General features: G+C 43.6%; 1 protein-coding gene across 4 annotated transcripts in view; it reads left to right on the top strand.

Moving 5' to 3' along the window:
- pak5 (p21 protein (Cdc42/Rac)-activated kinase 5) overlaps positions 1–19,655 on the top strand; it is an 85,419-nt gene that overhangs the window by 13,811 nt on the left and 51,953 nt on the right. The window contains exon 1 of one of the 4 annotated variants that reach the window (XM_086166995.1): positions 17,092–17,189. The exons of 2 other annotated variants lie outside the window; for them this stretch is intronic. In XM_086166995.1, coding sequence (XP_086023121.1) covers positions 17,135–17,189 — 55 coding nt within the window. In that variant the 5' untranslated portion in view covers positions 17,092–17,134. Of the gene's footprint in view, positions 1–17,091; positions 17,190–19,655 lie in introns of those variants that run through there. One more of the 4 variants, XM_086166996.1, reaches the window with a different exon arrangement.

The raw sequence follows: 19,655 nt of genomic DNA, 5'->3' as shown, positions 1-19,655 counted from the left end.
GACCATCACATAGATTAGCATCTTTGATGTGATGTCTTAACATGGCCTTCAGCCAAGAAGCAAGACGACTTCAGGCATAAAAAAAGTCTCATTATGCTTCCATGTCACTTTTTATGTGTGTGTTTGTGTGTGTGTGTTTTCATTTTTTGAAATTGTTTCTTGCATGACACATGTGCGCACCGACTCAAACATACTGTGCACGAGCTGCGAACGTGACTGAATGCGTATGCGCTCACATGAATACTCGCATAGCCTCACCAGCCGTGCACACACACACACACACACACACACACACACACACACACACACACACACACACACAATCATGGGGGGGGGTAATGACGTAGCGTAAGACAGAGCACGCAGATGTACCGGCTGAATAGATTAAAGCATTCATCCAGCTGACACAGCTGTGCTCTCTTTGATGCCCGGGCATGAAACTGCAGGAAATTGCAACAAAGGAGGGATGCGACGACTTAGCTTGATATAAAAAAAAAAAAAGAAAAGAAAAAAAAGATGCACACCGATGTGGATGGCATGTTAATGCTGTTTAACTTGTCACAGGAGCAGCTGCATCTAATGCTGGCCCTAGTGTCCTAAAACTGTATGCTATATGGCTCTGTCTGCACAATGCTTACGAAGTTATTCATCGAATATCCACCTCAAACCGTCCTTTATACGCTTATTTCTGGTAAAAATGAACAACATGTTTGCAGTTTCATTTGTAATGGGACAGCTATATTGTACGTACTCCAAGAATCATTCACCCTCAATGTTCAATTGACTTGCTAGTTCGCGCAAGGGTTAAATGTAGCCATCTATTTAGCGTAAGAAGAGACTAAATGTGCACTTTATAGACTTGTTAGCTGTATGTACTCCATGGGGGTTTGTTGTGCGCCTGACTGTTTTGTTTTTTTTTTTTTTCCTCCCTCTCAGAAGCCTTGCAGGGTTCTGGTTGTGCAGCGCTCACAGCGCTGCCAGCATATAGCTCTCTAATTAAGCCAGTCACAAGTCTCATAAAAAAACCCCTGTGTATTTAAAAAAATTGAAGGGGAAAAAAAAAAAGTGAGACAACTCTTTAAGTCAGTGATGACTAACAGGAAGAAGAGGAGAAGGGGGAGGAAGTCACATGCTGCTGAAATATAAATGGGCTTCACATATTTTTTGGGTTTGGATTTAACTCCCCAAAGGTGGAGCATACAAGTAACAGAGACCTGGGCCGGATGATATATTGTATTCATGACGCAGTCACCATTTACGGTACGGGATGACCTGTACTGTATATGTCTTTTCCAAGACATTTGAAAACTTTTGGAAAAGATTTTTTTCAGATATCTACACTTTGTACCTCAAACCCTTCCCATAACATCTGCTTATTTTGGGGTGGAGTGATAATCCGCTACGGCACCTTCCAAAGTGCTTGGAAGGTGGGCTAAAGATTTGCCAAGATGCATCGCCGGCCAGAGCTTTGCTCTTTCTGTTTTTGACAAGGCCACAGCGGTGGTTAGCTGGCGTCGACCGACGAAGCGGAGGTCTGATAGCCAAACCTCGGTTTCTGAATAGGAACTCCCAGTCGGTGCAAAGTTTTATTTGATTTTTTCCACGCAGGAGGTCAAAAGCTCTCAGGAAATTGTGTGGTAGAACTGAAGAGGAGAGCTATCAGTGGTTACCAACACAGCCACCGTGGCTTTTAAACCGATTAAACGTGTGAATATTACTTTTAAATCTGAACATTGGTTTGAATGACATTCTTAAAAATGAGAATTTTTTTTTTCCCCTCTTCTTTTTGTCACTTCACCGCATCACCGTCGTCTTAAATTGACATGACATTCACGGATGTAAATGAATCTCCAGTGATCGCTCTGGGAAAATTGGATCCCGCTTCCCGTAGAAATCAGTCACCGTGGAGTCAATTATCGACCGAAGATGGAAACGGTGTAAGTGGTTGACGATTTTTTCCAATACCAAGCTCCGCCTCCGTCACTGCTGTTTGCACCCTGGTGATTTCCAAGTTCTTCGGCTGACTGACTGTAATGCTTATTATATTTTCAGATGCGTAAAAACGCACTCGTCCGTCGGTCTTAAGTTTCAGTGTTCTCCTTGGACTTCAATACAGGCATTGACTTCAGTAAAATGATGTAACAGATATTAAAATGCTCTGTAAAAAAAACAGGCAGCACAAAGAAGGATACTGTCTTACTAGATTTTTGAGTTACAAGTACAAGTTACAGACAGTCTTGCGTTTCCTCTGCCGTCGTTTGGTCAAATTGGACAAATTATAATCGTAAATGTACCCGTTATTTACATGGCGTTTACATGGTGTAGCTTAAAAATAGCACGACCTCCCAAAAACTGGGTCCTTCGCATCTCTCGGCCCTGTAAGCGGCTGCCTCGTCGTTTTTGCAAAGCTCCAGGAAAAAGGCACCTCTCCTGATTGTGCAGTTCTGCAGCCTGCGAGCATGCATTATGAATTATTTGCCTTTGTTTTCTCCCGTCACCCCGCTGCCCCTCGAGCTGAGTTTCTTCCTTACTTCTCTTTAGGACAGCGGTGCCACTCTGCATTTCCGCCCTGTAATTTATCCATCTGCAGAAATGGACCATGCACGAGTGTGTGTGTGTGAGTGTGTGCACACTGAGTAATAGGAAACGCCATGTCTAAGGGTGATGATTGCTCCAACCCTCGTGGTTTTACAAGCAGACAAGGTAATGATGGCTGCTGCTTTCTCTGCTCACTCCAGTTGATCCTCGTGTATACGTGTGTGTGTGTGTGTGTGTGTGTGTGTGTGTGTGTGTGTGTGTGTGTGTGTGTGTGTGTGTGTGTGTGTGTGTGTGTGTGTGTGTGTGTGTGTGTGTGTGCCTGTTGAGTAGGAGGAAATGGACCTAAGAGCCGTCACGAGTTCATAAACAGTTGCAGGGGGAATCGGATGAATCTTTATCGGAAAGCTCTGATTGTTTTTCTTTCGTTTTTATTTTTCTTTCACGCTCTTAGATGACAAGAGCTTTTTATTTCTAGATCGTCCACATGGTCATTAGGCTGGCTTAGCTAATATCTTCCCTTCTCTGGTAGCGGATCAACAATACAGTGATTATTACAGATAAGAATGCATTTTTTCATCCGTCCCTTTTTCTGCTAGTGTTGTGCCGGGTTTCTAAAAGAAAAATAAACCGTCCGCACCCCGTGACCGAAACCTTCGTCGTTTAAACCGTCATAAAACTCAGTGGCGACGGCGCGATCATTTTTTCTGTGAACAGATTTTGAAAGGGGACACAGAAAGACGTACTCCCCGGTTTACACCAACGGAGAGTTGGTGTGAATGTGAATGCACCCACCTCGTGCACACAGAGAACATGCAAACTCAGCACGGGAAAAGCCCCAGTTGGAATCGAACCAGAGACCTTGTTTCTGTGCGGCACCGCTTTAACTCGGACCAAATGAAACGCGTGGATGAAACAATGCCCCAGCGCCAGTTATTTACGTGCAGAACTGTCAATTTCTGTAATATAAATGGATTAGAAGAACATATAGAAGATCTAGACCAGCGGTTCCCAACCTTTTTTGTACCAGGGACCGATTTATGCATGAAAAGTTTCTCAGAGGCACGGAGGTTCAAATAATAAAAACTTTTGTCAGTTGACAATGTTCATCTGAAGACGTTACACTTTATTACAATGTTAAGTATAGCAGTAAGGTGAAGGTGGAAGCAGTTGTTTTTCAAAATAAGATCTGAAAGGTCTAATGAAAAAAATTTAATTAGTACCAAGAAAGATTTCCTTTCTGGACCGGTACCAAATGATCCGCGGACCGCTACCGGTCCCGGGACAGGGGGTCGGAGACCACCAACCTAGACCGCTTCGGTGTGTTCAGCAGGATCTTGGAGCTTGATGAAGTTAGTCAGTCCACATTCTTGGTGGATTATTTCAAGTTATGAAAGCTCGCCCGCGGTTAAGATATCTTAGCATGACGCTCTTTTGCTGGACGCGAGTCCTGGCTGCGGGGCCTCAAAAGCCCAACCAATCCCAAGTTAATCAATCTGTGAATCGCTGATCATTTGTGGGAGATTTTGATGGCTTGATATCAACATCTCTTTAAATATTTCAATTTTTTTCGGAAGGCAGACTGTCGGGCGCCGGTATTTCTTCCCCAGTATCTCCATCTCCAGCACCTAATGCACTGTGTGCTCTCGTAATACAATAATAAAGCCTCTGAGCTTCTTGGCATTGATTTGATGTTAAAGAATTGTTTGAGATGACGTCTGTCTGAACAATGCCTGTCACAAAAATCACAATTTAAATTCTAAACAAAAACATGTCATTGATAAAAAAGACCAGTAATAATATCACTGATAATCCTAGTATTTGAGCATAGCCCAGGGGTGGGCTATTTAAAATTTGACATACGGGCCGAGTCACCACAAGATACGATACATATACAAAAAAAAAAAAAAAAACGCATTTGTAAATGGTACATATCAGACCCGTCTGACATTTGCTTTGAAAATAAAACTAGCTTGGTTTTGAGGCTCTGGCGTTTGCTCACATTTCATGGACGAACTAGTTTTTCCCTTGTAGCTTCATGTCTAGCTCATTCATGTTTGTCAGTGTGTTCACAGTAAAGGCTATTTTCAACGTTTTTTGAGCCCCGGCACATTTTTTACATTTACAAAATCCTGGGGCACACCACCAACCAAAATGACACAAAATGGCACTCTTAACACAGTTCATTTAATACATATAGTTAATAATATAGTTTTTAATGTATTTATGCGCACTTAGTGTGCAAGCTGGGGCTGTTTCGATGAACACACAATGGATATCCTGGCAGTGGTGGTAGAAAAACACACGCAAAGCTCTTGCTCAAGCTTTACAAGCTGGCAGTATTCATGTTTCTGCCACAGTGTGGGACTTTTTGGATTTAGCGATGAGTTCAGCAACAAGGTAGCTAGCTTTGAGGGCTCTCTTGTTTACCTCTGTGGTTTTTCTCCAAAAAAACGCCTGTTTCTCATTGTTTGTACAAACGCGTACAAAATAGTCCATTGGCTTGTTTTGAACAGAGGCGTTTAAGCTTGCTTGGCACCGTGGCGCTATTGGATAGCTTCTCGCCACACACCAAGCACAGCGGAATAGGTGCCGTCGCAGCCCAGGTGAAAGTGAATCCGAATAAGAGATAGCTTTAGCTGTACAGTTTACCCTTGTTTTACCCTTGTCGCGGGGGTTACGTTCCAAAAAGAACCCGTGATAGGCAAAATCAGGGAAGTAGAAACCTTTTGTTTTTTTTACAATTATTACACAATTAAATACTCTATTATACATTGAAAAGAAAGAACAAACCATTTTACAGGCTCAATCATTTGTTTCTCAAACAAAAGTACTGTACTTTAGAAACGTTTTTTTCAACAAATAAGTTCTGCACTGTACTGTCAAATAATAATTTTATAGATAAGCACCGCCCACCGCGACCTTATCGCTGCTGCAAAACTTATTGCTGCTGTCTTCCTTATGTTTTATTCTTCCTTCCTTATGGAACGAACAGAAGATTAATTGATTCCATAATGCCGACCTACAGCCACATAGCTTTTACCTTCCCTTAGCATGTCCAGAAGTTTAACTTTATCTGCGATAGATAGCATCTTCCTGCCGCAGGTGCTTTTGTCGCTCCAGAGCGTTTTGTCAACATTATGGATTTTTAGAGAAACTCCAAATTGCGAGAGAATTTGCACGTACGTAATGTTAATTTGGCGAGCTGTTTTACGTACGTGTACATATCAAACTGCACGCACAGGTAGAGAAGAAGCGGAGTGACTTTTTAGCCAATCATAATGCAGACCACATTGCACGATGCAAATCCGTGAGGTAGCGAAACCGTGAAAAGTAAACTGTGTTATAGCGAGGGATCACTGTATTGTCACTTGCTCATCTTGCTGTGATCCCAAACTGCCACTGTCGCGTGTCACGCAGCACTAACGCTAACATTGACCTCTACGTCCTCTACGTGACGTGACACTCAACGATTTCTCAGGGCACACCAGTGAGCCGCGCCACACTGGTTGAAAATCATCTGGCTAAATCACAAAGCCAATCTGTTTCATTCAGCTCAGGAAAATTCTCAAGTAGCTCCAAAAAATGGAATAATCTCCCGTTTGAGGTCCAACATTCATTGATCCGATCATTCAATCATTCACATCAAGTATGAATTCTGTACCGATCTTTGGAGGGCCGGATTAAAAAGACCAGCGGGCCGGATCTGGCCCGCGGGCCGCAGTTTGCCGTAGCCCTTGTTATGCTAGGGAAAAATGTCGTGCAAATGGTGCAGGTGTAATGCGTCATAGTCCCGACATCTTATGTGTTGCCATGTTAACTGCTCCAAATTGATGAAAAGCGGTCATGAAAGGACAGCAAAATGATAATGATACAGCAATTATTTCTGGGACAATACATATCATCGAGAAAAGTAGATAAAGTAATGGGCTCGGTTTCACCCCATGCAGAGAACCTGAGTCTGGTCACGTAGCTCTCGCTGCCTAGAATCTGTAGCTATATATACTGTGTGTGTGTGCATGAGTGTGTGTGTGTGTGTGTGCATAGCTGTGGTTTTTCCACAGATCCTCGGCCCCGGAGACTGAGACACACACACACACACACTCATTTTCACGTATCGACACACTGTGACCCTAATCCCGACACGTTATCATTGAGCATCAGTGTGTGAAGTCATGTGGACTGGTATGAGTCTGCGGCTGAGCCTGAAACGCAGCTCAGCTGACATCCGCTGATGAGAACATCTCCACTTGATGCATCTCATCCCTCCACACCCGAAACCATTGCCTAGCAGGCCACATTAGCTCAAAAGACGTTCGGCCGAAGAGGGAAAACTGGCTATATTTAGCGTTGCCCAAGAGACACTGCAATCAGAGGACCGGTGAAAAATCCTATGTGGTGAAAACAGTTGGCTATGACGGCGCCGTGCTGCTGTACATTGTGCGGAGGAGGAAAAACCTAATTAAGACTTCCGCTGAAACAAAGAGAGATCCTTCAAGAGACGCTTGATTGACTTTGTGCTTCGCTATTTACATTTAAAGTGTATAGATTCAGGATATGCCAACCCAGACAGCTTGCATGATTTTCTTTTCTAGCATGATCCCCGTCTTTTTTTCAGGTCAACAATGTCCCGCGAGTTCGCTCACTTAAAATGACATCCTTCTCGATCGGTAACGCCTTATAAATACACCCCTCTTTTTTCGTACCCCCGTCCCATGACGCGACTTTGTGTCACGCTATAATGTGTCGGCCTGTCCGCTCACATCGGAGCGCCCACACCAGCAGAAACCACCTTCCTAGAAATTCGAGGACAAAAAGAGCCTTGTCGAGACAAGGAAGGCGGTCAAAATGAAAAGGAATATTTCAAAGACGTCAGTTAAGTGAGCAGTGGGTTTTCCTCCCGCCGATGAAAGAAGCCACACATCGTACTGAGGGCTTTTGTACCTGGCTTCTCCTTTTTTTTTTTTTTTTTTTTCTCGACCAAAACGTCCTCTTTTATGTTCGTCTTCGCTCAACGGCTTATTATCGGTCAGCGCAACTATGAAATTGTTTGGACTGCAGATAAGGTCTACGGGGAATATTGTCCTCCACAAACTGAGGCCTCTGATCTCTCTGAAAGACATATCTTATCTTCAAAATTGCAAAGGGTAAATATAGCGAAGCTTAATTCAACACGTGTGGCTGCAGGGATTAAGAATAAGAATAAGAATAAGAATAAGAACAATTTTATTTATCCCGAACGAAAGTGTTGTGCCAGTTTCAAGTAAAACATAAAAATAATAAATAATAGTAGAAAATTGTATAAACAGTAAAAAAAAAAAAGGGGGGGGGGGAGAATAAGAAATACAAATAAAACTATAAAGTGTCTAAGTAACAAGTCAAGGCTATAAAGTGTCTTAAGGTCTAAAGTACCAGGAAAAAGATAAGGAGTGAACAAGAGTATGAAAAAATTAGCACATGTAGCTGTTGTGAAATGAAATATTGCACAGTTATGAATATATATACAGATAAAGTATTACGATTTACAGTAAGTGGGTGAGATTTTTTTTTTTTTTCTTTTATGGTTTAAGATTTTTAGATTTCCTTCGGCTGAAGGGAGAGGAATTAAAAAGTGTGATAGCCTCAGGTAGGAAAGACCTCCTGTGGCGTTCAGTGGAGCTCCTCGGTGGTATCAGTAATCAGTATCAGATTGACCAAATATTCAAATCCTTGAGAAAAAAAATGTCTCACTGTGTAAAATCCGCATCCCTATTTTAAGTATAATGCAGTACAAATATGACGTCGCGTAAAATGAAAATATTCTCCAACGTGCACACATTCTAGAACCTATGCGTCTGATTTTATTTTCTTTTTAAAGGGAACTTTGTCAGCGTTGGACTTCCTCACTCCGGCAAAGCCGCCGTGTGAAGGATTCATTGTGCTTTTATCCGTCAGGAGTGTCGGAGCGGCTCCTCTGCGCTCCGAAATCAAACCGGCTTTATCTCGCCGTGAACCCAAGCCAGTGGGGTGACTCTGACATCACAGGGTAAACAACAGCGACAGTGTTTTGTTACCACAGCAGCAAAATTCACGCCGCCTGGAAGTGGCTTTTACAATGCAAATATATCAAAAATAAAAACCAGTGAATTTGAAAACAACACAGAAACGAATCTAATGAAGTCAGTCGGTGTCGGTAGGCGCTCGCTGTTTGCACCTGAATTTGCGTCCCTGAGAAAATCACACTTCTCGGCTATCGTGCCTCCTCCCGTCCAGGACTTTCTACCTGCTATCGCACGTATTTGCGCCTGATCTCCGGTTGTCTAGCCGGCATTACTGATAGACTCAACAGGATTACCACAACCTCCGCTGCTCAAGACACTGCTAATGTAGGTCAGCAGGTATAAGCCTCCATTTACCATTCGCTGCTAAGAGAAGTGGGGTGGAAGCGCTGGCAGTGTGGGGATTTAACCGGCATGCAGAGTGAATGGAAGGCTGAGAGATGGATGCTCTTGTGGTCTGATCAATGTTTTATTAAGTATCGCTTCCGCGTGTGTTGCTCGGACTTATCTTTCCTCTACAACGCGCGGGCTAATGGTGGCGTTGTGAGTCACGCCGGCCTGCGCTGTTAAGATAACTGCCCCCATTGTGCAGTGTGTTGTTTCTCTGACATAAATAACCTGGACTGAAAAGCCAAAGAGACACATGAACTGTCTGTCACCTTCACTCATTTTACCATTATGGTTTTGATTTTTTTCTTTAGACCCTGATCGTGTTTTACAAAAATCACCTTACACGGAGGCTATTGTTTGTTGGAATTGTTGTTTTCCTTTTTATTACCGGCAGCCGGTACGGTAACTCACAGGTTTCACAATGATTATTTGTAAATCAATGCAGACATTACAAAGTATGCATTCGATATGAGGTTACAAATAGCCACTATAAAGGATCTGTATATTTATATCGGCTCACAAAAATCAACCCAAATTAAGATTTCCTTAATTCATGTGTAATTGATAAACAATAATGATCAAATCATAGAAAAGATGCTTTTTTTTTCATTTCGATGTGGGGACATGAAATTGATATGGGGATTTGTTGTAATATTACAACATCTTAAATTTGTATAGAATGCGATTGATCACAAATTATATAGTTGGCATGTGGATTTCATTCAGTTTATTTCACACTCGCTGACAGCAACCAAAACTGCATTCTGCATTAGTTGAGGATAAAAGGGTAAAACAAGAGCGCTTAAAACTGCAGAACTCCTTTTCTTTGAGTTCTAATGGAACTCCTAAGAATTACTAGGTGGTACCTTCTGGTTTTCTTCTTCTATTGTAAGGTTAAAATGACAGATTTGATTATACTTTAAGTGATGGGTATTTTTCGTTTAATATGTCACTGCAGCAGTTCAATAGAAAGATCTTCTGATTGACCTCCTTGTCAGCCAAGCGGCTCCTTATCGTTCCCCCCTGTTTGCTCACGTTCTTTGTCTTTGCCTTTCTGTCCATAAGTGCATGATCACATGACCTTTTACTCTCTAAAAGGAGGTCACCCCGGCGCTGCATGTGTGGCTTCCTTAGGATTAATGGCCGTACTAGACGCGGCTCAAAAGCCGCGGCGTAAACTGGATAGGGCTCCGCAGCGTCACGGCGAAAATCCCGGCGCGCATCATCTGTCAAAGCTGACATTTTGCTCAGCGTCCTTGACTGAAACGCAGGGGATTGATACTCTGTCAGAGCCGTGTTATCTGGCTCATAAACAGCAGGCCTCGCCACGGCGTTTACGGACGCACGACCCCTGCTTCACCCGTCGCGCCGCCCGCGAGTCCGACGCCGTCCCGATTATACAGGAAAGCTGTCAACTTGCGGATGAATGAGGAGAATTTATGCTAATCAATTTTCAAAGCCTAATTTGTTCTCGGGGAAATAATGTCGATCTTCTTTTTGATATCGTCTCCTCCCCTTCGCCGCGGCTAGTTTAAACAGCACGCTCGCGCTAACGTGCAGGAAACCTGCCGGGTCATCCTCCATCGGTTTGCCTCGAAGCGCAAACCCGGCGGTTTCTCCGCTAAAACGCCGTACGTCACACACATAAATACGGCGGCGGTTCTTCGCTGCTGCTCCAAAGAAACTTTAACCTGCATCCTTTTTTACATCTCAGTTGTAACCGTTTTTCATTGGACAGCAGCGCGAGCGGAGGCCCCTCGCAGAGCTATCAATAATAAACGATTAAGTCGGAGGTTTAACATGATTGTGTGGATAATGGGTTGGAAAGAAGGAGGCTCGCAGAGAGCAGAGTGCTTTTAGGCCAGAAAAACCCACCACAGGAAGTACTTGGTTTTCAACGGTAAAGATGCTTTCGGTCGTGTGGTGCGCCCCTTCTTGAATTTTTCAGCTTTAAAAAAAATATTCCGGAGCCTGTTGAATGAGTGAATAAATTGTTTTCGGCCTGACAGATAACCCCGCGTCACGGTGCACGTAGATGAGTATTTTACATTTTAAATACCCCATCAATTTGTTGTATGTATCTTCCCAGCGGGCTGGAAAGGAACCTTGTGTGAGTGTCGAATGCCGTGTTGTGACGTCAGCGTGAGGACGTCCGAGAGCCGCCTCTTTGATTTATGTGATGGCAACAGCTGACGTTCGCATTAGTCAAGTCAGATTTTATTTATATGGCACCAAATCAGAACACCGTCGTCTGATGACGCTTTACACGGAGAGCAGGTCCGGAGCCTTTAAAATGATTTATGAACCTGACATTTACCACCGTGAACAAGCACTTGGCAAAAGTGGAGAAGGAAGGAACGCTGGCTTCTACCGGGCCGGAACTTCGGACTGATCCCGGCTCAACGTGGGCGCCCTTCTGCCTCGATCGCTCGGGCTAGAAAGAGAGAGGGAAGGAGAAAGAGATAGAAAGCAAGAGTAGGATAGAGATGGGCGGGCGGACCGGCGCAAATGACCTCATAACAAACAGCAACAGTAGCGCTAACGGTTTCATGGCTCTAGATGACATGATACAATAATAGCGTTAATATTTATTGTGAAAAATGGGCGTCTTGCAAGACCGCTGAAATGGATCAAGAAGACGTGAGGTTGTTATCATGCATTGATGAAGGGATAGGAGTCCAGACGGGATGCGCTGTCGTGGACATCATTGGAGCTCTTACATGTGGCTCAACTTACAACTATTCCTTTCACTATCAGTTCAAGAAAAACAAAACCGTAATAGTCAAGTTCTACTGCTGTGGATTTTATTTCACGTGATGTAGCGTGACATAGATGAATATATATATATATATATATATATACTGCTCAAAAAAATAAAGGGAACACTTGAACAACACAATGTAACTCCAAGTCAATCACACTTCTGTGAAATCATAGTGTCCACTCAGGAAGCAACACAGATTGGAGTTTGTTTTTACACTTTCATTTTGAGTGTGATTCCTAATCCAGACCTCCATGGGTTGATACAATTGATTTCCATTGATCATTTTTGTGTGATTTTGTTGTCAGCACATTCAACGGTGTAAAGAGCAAAGTATTTCATAAGAATATTTCATTCATTTAGATCTAGGATGTGTTTTTTAAGTGTTCCCTTTATTTTTTTGAGCAGTGTATATATACTGTATTTCATGATAGCCGGGCACTTCATTTTCCTTTAGATGTCAGCTTTTCGTTTCATTTTTACCTTTAATTGGGTCTGTGAATAATTGATTCTGTTCCGCTGCGAGCATTAAATCTTCTGGTTAGGAGGTGGTGACCTGCGGTCGACGCCACCAGCTGCGGGTTCGGTTCATTCGTCCGGTCGCGTGCCTGGTTTCGTCCGGCGCCCCCTAACAGACGTAGATGTGGCCCTCGGCGTATCAATGCATCATTGTTATAAATCACACGATTCATATCATAGAAGTTGTTCCATTAACTCTGTGGCTTATTTGGCACCGATAGCTCACGATGAGGCCAAAAGGCGCACAGATACACAGATCAGACCGTGACTCCAGGGTTCAAAAAAGAAATCTGTCACGGAGTGCCAAGCAGGGTTTGCCAGTCACTCTTTTTAAAGCCTTGACTGCTGCTCATTGTAACGGCAAGTCTATGGAAAGAGTTTTGAAAAGGAAGAGGCGCCTGTTTGGCAACGGGTGTCGATGCTGCGCGAATGGCTGTTTGAACAGATGTTTGTCCTGCAGCATTAAAGCTAATCCCACATGGCGGTTGCCGTCTTCTCGCAGGCTTGACAGTGTTGATACCGCAAACAATTTTTCTTTTTTTTTCCCAATTGTAACTTTTTTTTGTGCTAATGTGCATGTGAATGCTGCACATTATTTTGGTCTTAAAACTGCAGATCATCAGCATCACAACAGGTGACAGGGATGTGGTGCTTTATGCTCTTATTTAGTTGAGAATCATGTAATATATTAACAGGTACATTTCAGTATATTTCTTTCTATGAGTTGTGCAATTTGCTTTCATTTATTTTACTTTTTTTAATGTCTCCTAAACTTTGTCTGCTTGCTATGGTTCTGTCAAATACTTTCAGGAGAGTGCATTTCGTGCATAATGCATTTTAAAAGAAAAAAAGCTCAAAGCTTAAAGCTTAAAACATGTGAAGCTTCATTTTTGGTAATAGTAAATAAAGTATTTATTGGACCTCTTTCATATGTTTTTTGAATCCTATTCATTTTCTGAAAATTTAATGGGAATTTATTATTATTATTATTGTTATTATTGTTATATCACAGTTTTATTTATTTACAAATTTGTTTTCACTTTTTACATTTCATTTGAAAATAAAGCATTCTTTTCAAAGTCACAATATTAAAAGAAAACAATCAAGGAATTTTATTTTTCAATTATAATCAATAAATTCATTAAAAAAAACTTCCACTTGGATTAGGGAGAAATAACCTGTAAAATAAAAAGCAGTTCACAAGAAAACCCATTACCTGATTTCCAACAAGAAGTAAAACAAATACATAAATATATTAGGTCATTATTGGTCCAGTCTAAATACTGAAATTATGTGTCAAAGATCAGATAAGTGAAGCTTCTCCGGAAAAAAAACTGAATAAAATGACTATTTGTGTGTATCTGCTTTTCGATTTCGTGACATCATGCCCTACGGAAGATCTCCATATTTCTTCTTTTTTATTCACACCCTCCAGTGCTCATCCTGTACAGGAAGGGACCATGTGAGCAAGAGCCATCTTGGGGTGCGGGATTTATGGGGCACGGCAGAGACAAACGGGAACCTCGGCACACCTCTGATGTTTGTCAAAATCTTCTGGACTTGAATTTCTCCACCGGAAGACGTTTCACCCGTCCTCCTCGAGCCGTTTTCAGTTCTATCGGCCTGCGCTGAGTTTCGGAATCTCGGTTATGGTAGCGTTTAATGCTAATGGTACAGTTGATCAGCAGTTGATCAGCAGAAACTTCGGTAGGGACAAAGGTACAACTTTTGGGGATTAACCTGGATTGGAATCGGTAAAGGTGAAGCCAAACTTCTCAGAAAGTGAAACAAAGCAGTGAAACCTGTTTGACCACATGGACCGAGGCTCATGTGGAAGGTACCGATGACGGTTCTTTCCGGGTTGTTTGGAGGGTGCAGAAGGTCCCGATCCATGTGCTCACCCGCCTTGGTATTGATCCCAGTACGACGTTGTAAACTGCTGTAAGGTTCGTTTTTTCCGTTTGACAAAGATGGCTTCTTTGGCTCTTCTGGCCAGAATTTGGACATTGCTGTCGTCAAAGGAACGACCCTCGTCCTCCAGGTGTAGGTGGACCTGCTCTGTCCTGAAGTGGTGCCTCTCCTGTGTCGGACCATAAATTTGTGCCAAAGTTGTTGAGTCCCCAATGTAGAATTCATCACAATTCTCAGTGCAAGTGACATTTTCAATCTTATGTTTTGTCCTTGGGGTACACCAGTCTTTGCCTCAGGTTGTTGTAGGGTTTCCTGTTTGCTGAAAACCGGCAACTTAGGGTTTAACAGTGTGTTGTCTTCCTCTTGTCCTGTGCTCTTGCGTCTGGTGGTTTCGGAATTGGCAAAGGCCAAATCATGGTAGGCACGGGATCTTTGGGCTTTCCTAATCTGTTGGCGCTCGGGCTCGCTGCCTTCGGGGGTTGATGGGATACTCTTGGCTCGGCGGTGTGGAGCTCTGATTCTAATAGCGGTGAAAAGTAGATGAAACCCCGTCACCGACTCTTTTGAAGATTTCATTTTTTTTGCATTAGCAATTGTTTTCGATGGGGCGCTCGCACCTAAGGAGATTTCCTGCAAAATCCAAATCGCAAAAGAGAATAAGAAAAACACTTTAGCTTTTATATCACCTATTGACATTTCGGACCTGGAAAAACACAGCTCTGCACACACACACACACACACACACACACACACACACAGAGCGCGTTTTTCACATACAGTGTCGTCAGGACTGCAGAGATCTCATTTAGATAGCTCTCCTGATCTCTTAGTACCTCCCAGAGTCACCCTTCCCAGCTGTACTCATCCGTTTTCTTCCCACATGTGGAGATAGCACCAGCCTCAGCTGTTTCCCCGCCTCAGCAGTGAAAGATCAGTGAGAGAGTAGATATCTCTCTTTCACAAATTCCCCATCTTCAGAGGGACTGCGTTGTTGCTAATCATTGCCGCCGCGGCCCGTGATTTTTCGCCCGAAAACACACACAGAAAGGGAGTTATCGTTCATCTCGCGAGTAATCATTCATCTCGTTGGCATCGGATGATCTCGCCGCCCCTCGAGTCGATGTCGCCGTTTTGTCGCTTTTAAAGAACGGGGCCCTCGACGTAGCCGAACCGGCTCTGTTTACGCGGCAGCTGCTACGGCAGCTCCCCACCTCCAGAGCGCTTCCATTACTCCTCTGCACAAGTTTGCTTTTACAGCGGGGAAAGGGAAAACTCGGCAGAGAGCCCGGTGAGACCCTTGAAGGTGGCGTGTTTATTTATATCCGCCGTACATGCTGAGGGGCGTGTCCGTCGTGCAGCTTTTTTAACCATCAAAGATTGTTTTCTCCTCCCTCCGTCGAGTAGTTTTATCGGAACGCGGGCCTCCCAGTCGTGACCTCAGTCAAGAATGTCACACATCCCGCAAATGGTTGCAATTAAACGGAGGCCGCAGTTACTGCATTAACATTTCGGTTTCGAAGCGTCTAGCGTCTCTCTCATGAATTAAACCTAGATTTTTTTTTTCCATTCTTTTTCAAAGCTTACCTCTTATTACCCAGTGGATTTTAAATAATGTGCATCATTATGTTTGTCGGATGTAGTTTTGTAAATACAGGTGCGATGTTTCCGGATAACGTCGATGGCCTAGCGATACGATTAAAATACGCGCGGGATGCCCTGGCAGCAGTGTTGTGAGTGAGTAAGTATTGAACACAGAGCTGGCTATATTCATGCAAATATAAATATTGTAGGAAAAGGAAAGGTAAAATAGAACAGTACAAATGACCGATTCGTATGCAAACGGTAGAAACGGTGTTTCGCTTAACGGCAAAAACGCCGGACACCTCGGAGCGTAACTCCGTCGTTAAGTGAGGACCTCGTTTCTTCACTCATATATTCCCAACTCTGTATGTAGAGCAAATATTTCCTGACCTTGGATGCCTAACATGCGTCACACCGACACACACAAACTCCCTGCAAGAACTGTACTTTCCTTTCCTTCAAAAGAAGTCTATTTCACTTTGGCCGGCGGCCGCTGCAGAGGTGTACTGTACGATTCCTCGTGCACCCATGAGTCTCTCTCATGCGCGCTGTGAAAAGAAAACACTGTGCAATGTCAACCTGACAGCCCAGCGCTGCAGATGCGAGCGCCGGCCCGGTCCGCGGCCGCCATCGTCGGATGTCCCCGTGGCAGTCGGCAAATAGCCAGGCCCCGTCGCAGGCGCCGACCGCTCCAGCTGTTTCTTTCTCTCCCCTCTTTTTTTTTTTTTTTTTTCCTCTATCTTATCTCCTCCATCAAGCTATCTGTCTTCTTCTCTGTGAAAGAGGCAGTGATAGGGCGCCTGGTGGCGTAGCACTTGACACCAGAGTTGATATCTACACACGCCGGCGCCAACGTTTGTGTTTGCGCTGGCTTGCTAGGAGACGCGAACGCCATCCTCCGGGCCGTCGGAGCACAGAGGACACTCGCGGTCGCGCACGAGCGGGAGGAGGACAGCGAAGGTCAGAGGGTGCTCGGTGTGGGACGAGGCCGGTCAAACCGAGTTAGACAAACAATGAGAGTGAAATGGGACGGGTCCGGGCTTAAGCTGTCTGGCCGTGCCTTGGTCGTAGCTGCTGGCGTAGGCAGTATTCGGCGCCCCGTGCATCTCGCATTGGGAGTAATGAGAGCGGCGAGAGTCACCGCGGTAGCGAGCCGGCTTCAATAGAAGCCTGCTGGGGGGCTGCAGAGGGTTCCAGATCTGACCCGAATCGTCGACTCGCTTTCTTCATTGACGCGTCGCTCCTCGGGGGGAATCCGAGCCGCGTAGTCCCGCTGTGATGATCTGACACGGGGGACTAACTGCTATCTGTTTCATCGGAGGGGAAAAAAAAAAAAAAAATCAGGCGAATAACGGATACATCACACGTGCTGTCGTTCAGCCGGATCCGATGCTTGGCCATGGCTCAACCGGGGAACTTTGATCGGTTAAAAGACACCGCTCATCCTCTGCCAGGTAAGAGCTGCCGTCCCAGGAGTCCAAGACGAGACACTTTCGTTTTGCGAGCCGTTAAATCCCTCGCTCATCATCCTTTAATTTTGTTTTGAGTGAGCGGTGATGATGATGCAAACCTCCCCGCGTGCAGTAAACAGTGCGCGGAGGCCTTTTTCCAGATCATCAGCCGAAGCTGTTTATTTCTCTACAAACACATCTAAAGGGAATAGAGAGTGAAATGTAGGTCTGTGTAAACACGCTCTTAAAGTCCTATTAAATCATCTGAAGCAGCGAGGTCTTGAGAGGAAAAACAAAATGCGAGAAATACCGGAAGGCACGACATGACGGAATTACGAGAACGCCGATAGCCTTTTGATAAGGATGTAGGAAACGAATGTCACCCCGTGTCCCGAAACAAACACGTGGGAGAATTTAAAGAACCAAGGAGCGCAATGAGCCAAATATTGTGCCGCGTGTTTTCGTCTTTGACTCATTTGACCTTTTTTTTTTTTTTTTTTTTTCTTATGAAATTACAAATTCCTCCTCTTTCCTGCAGCAGCAAATAGAGGAGAGAGCACGGCCCATCCTCTCACTTGTTTATCGGAGGGTACTTGTGTCCTTTTCCCCGTCGCTTATTAAATTATGTATGAAACGTATTGGCTTATTTGCGCACGAGTGAACGCTCTGCATCTCAATACAAACTCGCGCTTGTAAATCACAATCTTAAGGGTTGCAGAATTCATGCTGCAATCAGTGCAACTTCACAGCATTACTATGCACTTGGGGAGCAAAACATTAGCATGGGGGAGGCGACACACACACACACACACACACACCCAGTCCCTATTTTGCTGTAAGCTGGGAGAAGATCCAGTGAAAGTGCGTGTGTCGAGGTGTTTTCGTACAAAAGAGGAAATGCCTGTGGAGACTCAGATGGTGACATATGGTTTGGAGACAAGTCAGCCTGGGAATCAGGATCTCAGCCTCAGGACAACTCGTCCCTTTGAATGTGGTTTGTGTGAAAGTGTTTACTTGAATGAGCAGCGACTGTCCAGGTTAGCTTTCAGAATATACACATATATATATATATATATAAACTGTTGATTTATATACATATATTAGTGACGGAGCTGGATGATATGGAAAGACGATTGACTGTGCGGTCTTCAGTTGAGTATTTTTTTTCCGAGTCGTATCACGACGTGTCGAAAGATCACAATGTCAGGAGCTAAACACAATTGTGTCTCTCCAGCAGCATGAGAACCTCGTGTCAGTTCACCTTTACCTTTATTATGTTAAGATGATTTCCAGCAGGTATTTTCAGATCATTTAATTCTGTGTTTTACTTTTCTTTTTGCTACTATTTCAAATCATTTCTTGATGATCAAACAATATATATTTCATTTTTTTTTCTCTTTTTTTTTTTGCTCGCTTCTAGGTCATGGATTTGTTTCTCTCTTTTCCCACATCATTCTTTTAAACAAATTAAGTGATTTTACAAAAGGAAAAATTGACTATTATATAAACTGCATTCTTAACATTTGTGCCGAACTGTGATCACAATCTTTGATCGGCATATAGCATGACGGATAGCTAATATTGAAAATGCACAAAGACCCAGGGTGTTCTCGCATACCGATGTGTGTCTGGTTGAGCGTCTGTGTGAGGATGTAAAGCCCATGGTTTGTGCGCACTGGCTTATGTAACCCGTATTGTGAAAATACAAAGCATGTGACAGGAATATCCAAATATATAATTCCCATGCGTCTAAAAGATCCCCTCCATACATGCATTAAGGAGCACGTAAGTACCCCGATAAAAACTACAGCGTCTACTTGTCGCGGAGAGTAAAGCTCCCGGAAATGAGAGATCAGAAATGATCTTTTCATTATAAAATTGAGTAAATTGTGTTTTTGAATATTGACACGGATGCTGTGTTTATTTTATTTCAGTATCTGTACCGACAAACCCTTTGGCCCCCATTTGTATCATCACAGTGCGTCTTTTAAATTGATATTTAGAGCCAGCCGATGTGGAAAATCTCCTGAACCCTTAATAGTTCCTGATGAGCTGGTTTTGCATGCGTGTCAGAGTGTGTGTTTGTGTGTGCATGCATGCATGCATGCACGTGCACGAATGGGTAAATAAATCAATTATAAATGCTCTGACTGGCCGTAAGTCAGGGGCCGAGTCCACTGTGTGCCACCGCTCGTACCTCCGCCGCGACGCTGCAGCTTTGGACTATAAATTAAATATTAATTGAATGAATGCACGGTATAACAAATATTTTCATAAAAAACATATGTACGACATTGTATACAAAACAACATGAGCTCGCACAATTACACGACTGTAAGAAATTACGCTAAATGCAACCCGAAAGAGCACATTCCTGGACCGAAATGACAGGGAGCGTATCAGAAAAATATAAATATGACTCGAAAAAAAGATTTATCTTAAATCCTTTATTTGTTTTTTTTTTTTGTT

The sequence above is a fragment of the Fistularia commersonii genome, chromosome 20 (genome assembly GCF_037954325.1).
Source record: "Fistularia commersonii isolate RoL2024-O1a breed Wild chromosome 20, RoL_Fcom_v1.0, whole genome shotgun sequence".
Taxonomy (NCBI): Eukaryota; Metazoa; Chordata; class Actinopteri; order Syngnathiformes; family Fistulariidae; genus Fistularia; species Fistularia commersonii.
The sequence above is the reverse complement of the archived record's forward strand: the minus strand, read 5'-3'. Positions and strand labels throughout refer to the sequence as shown.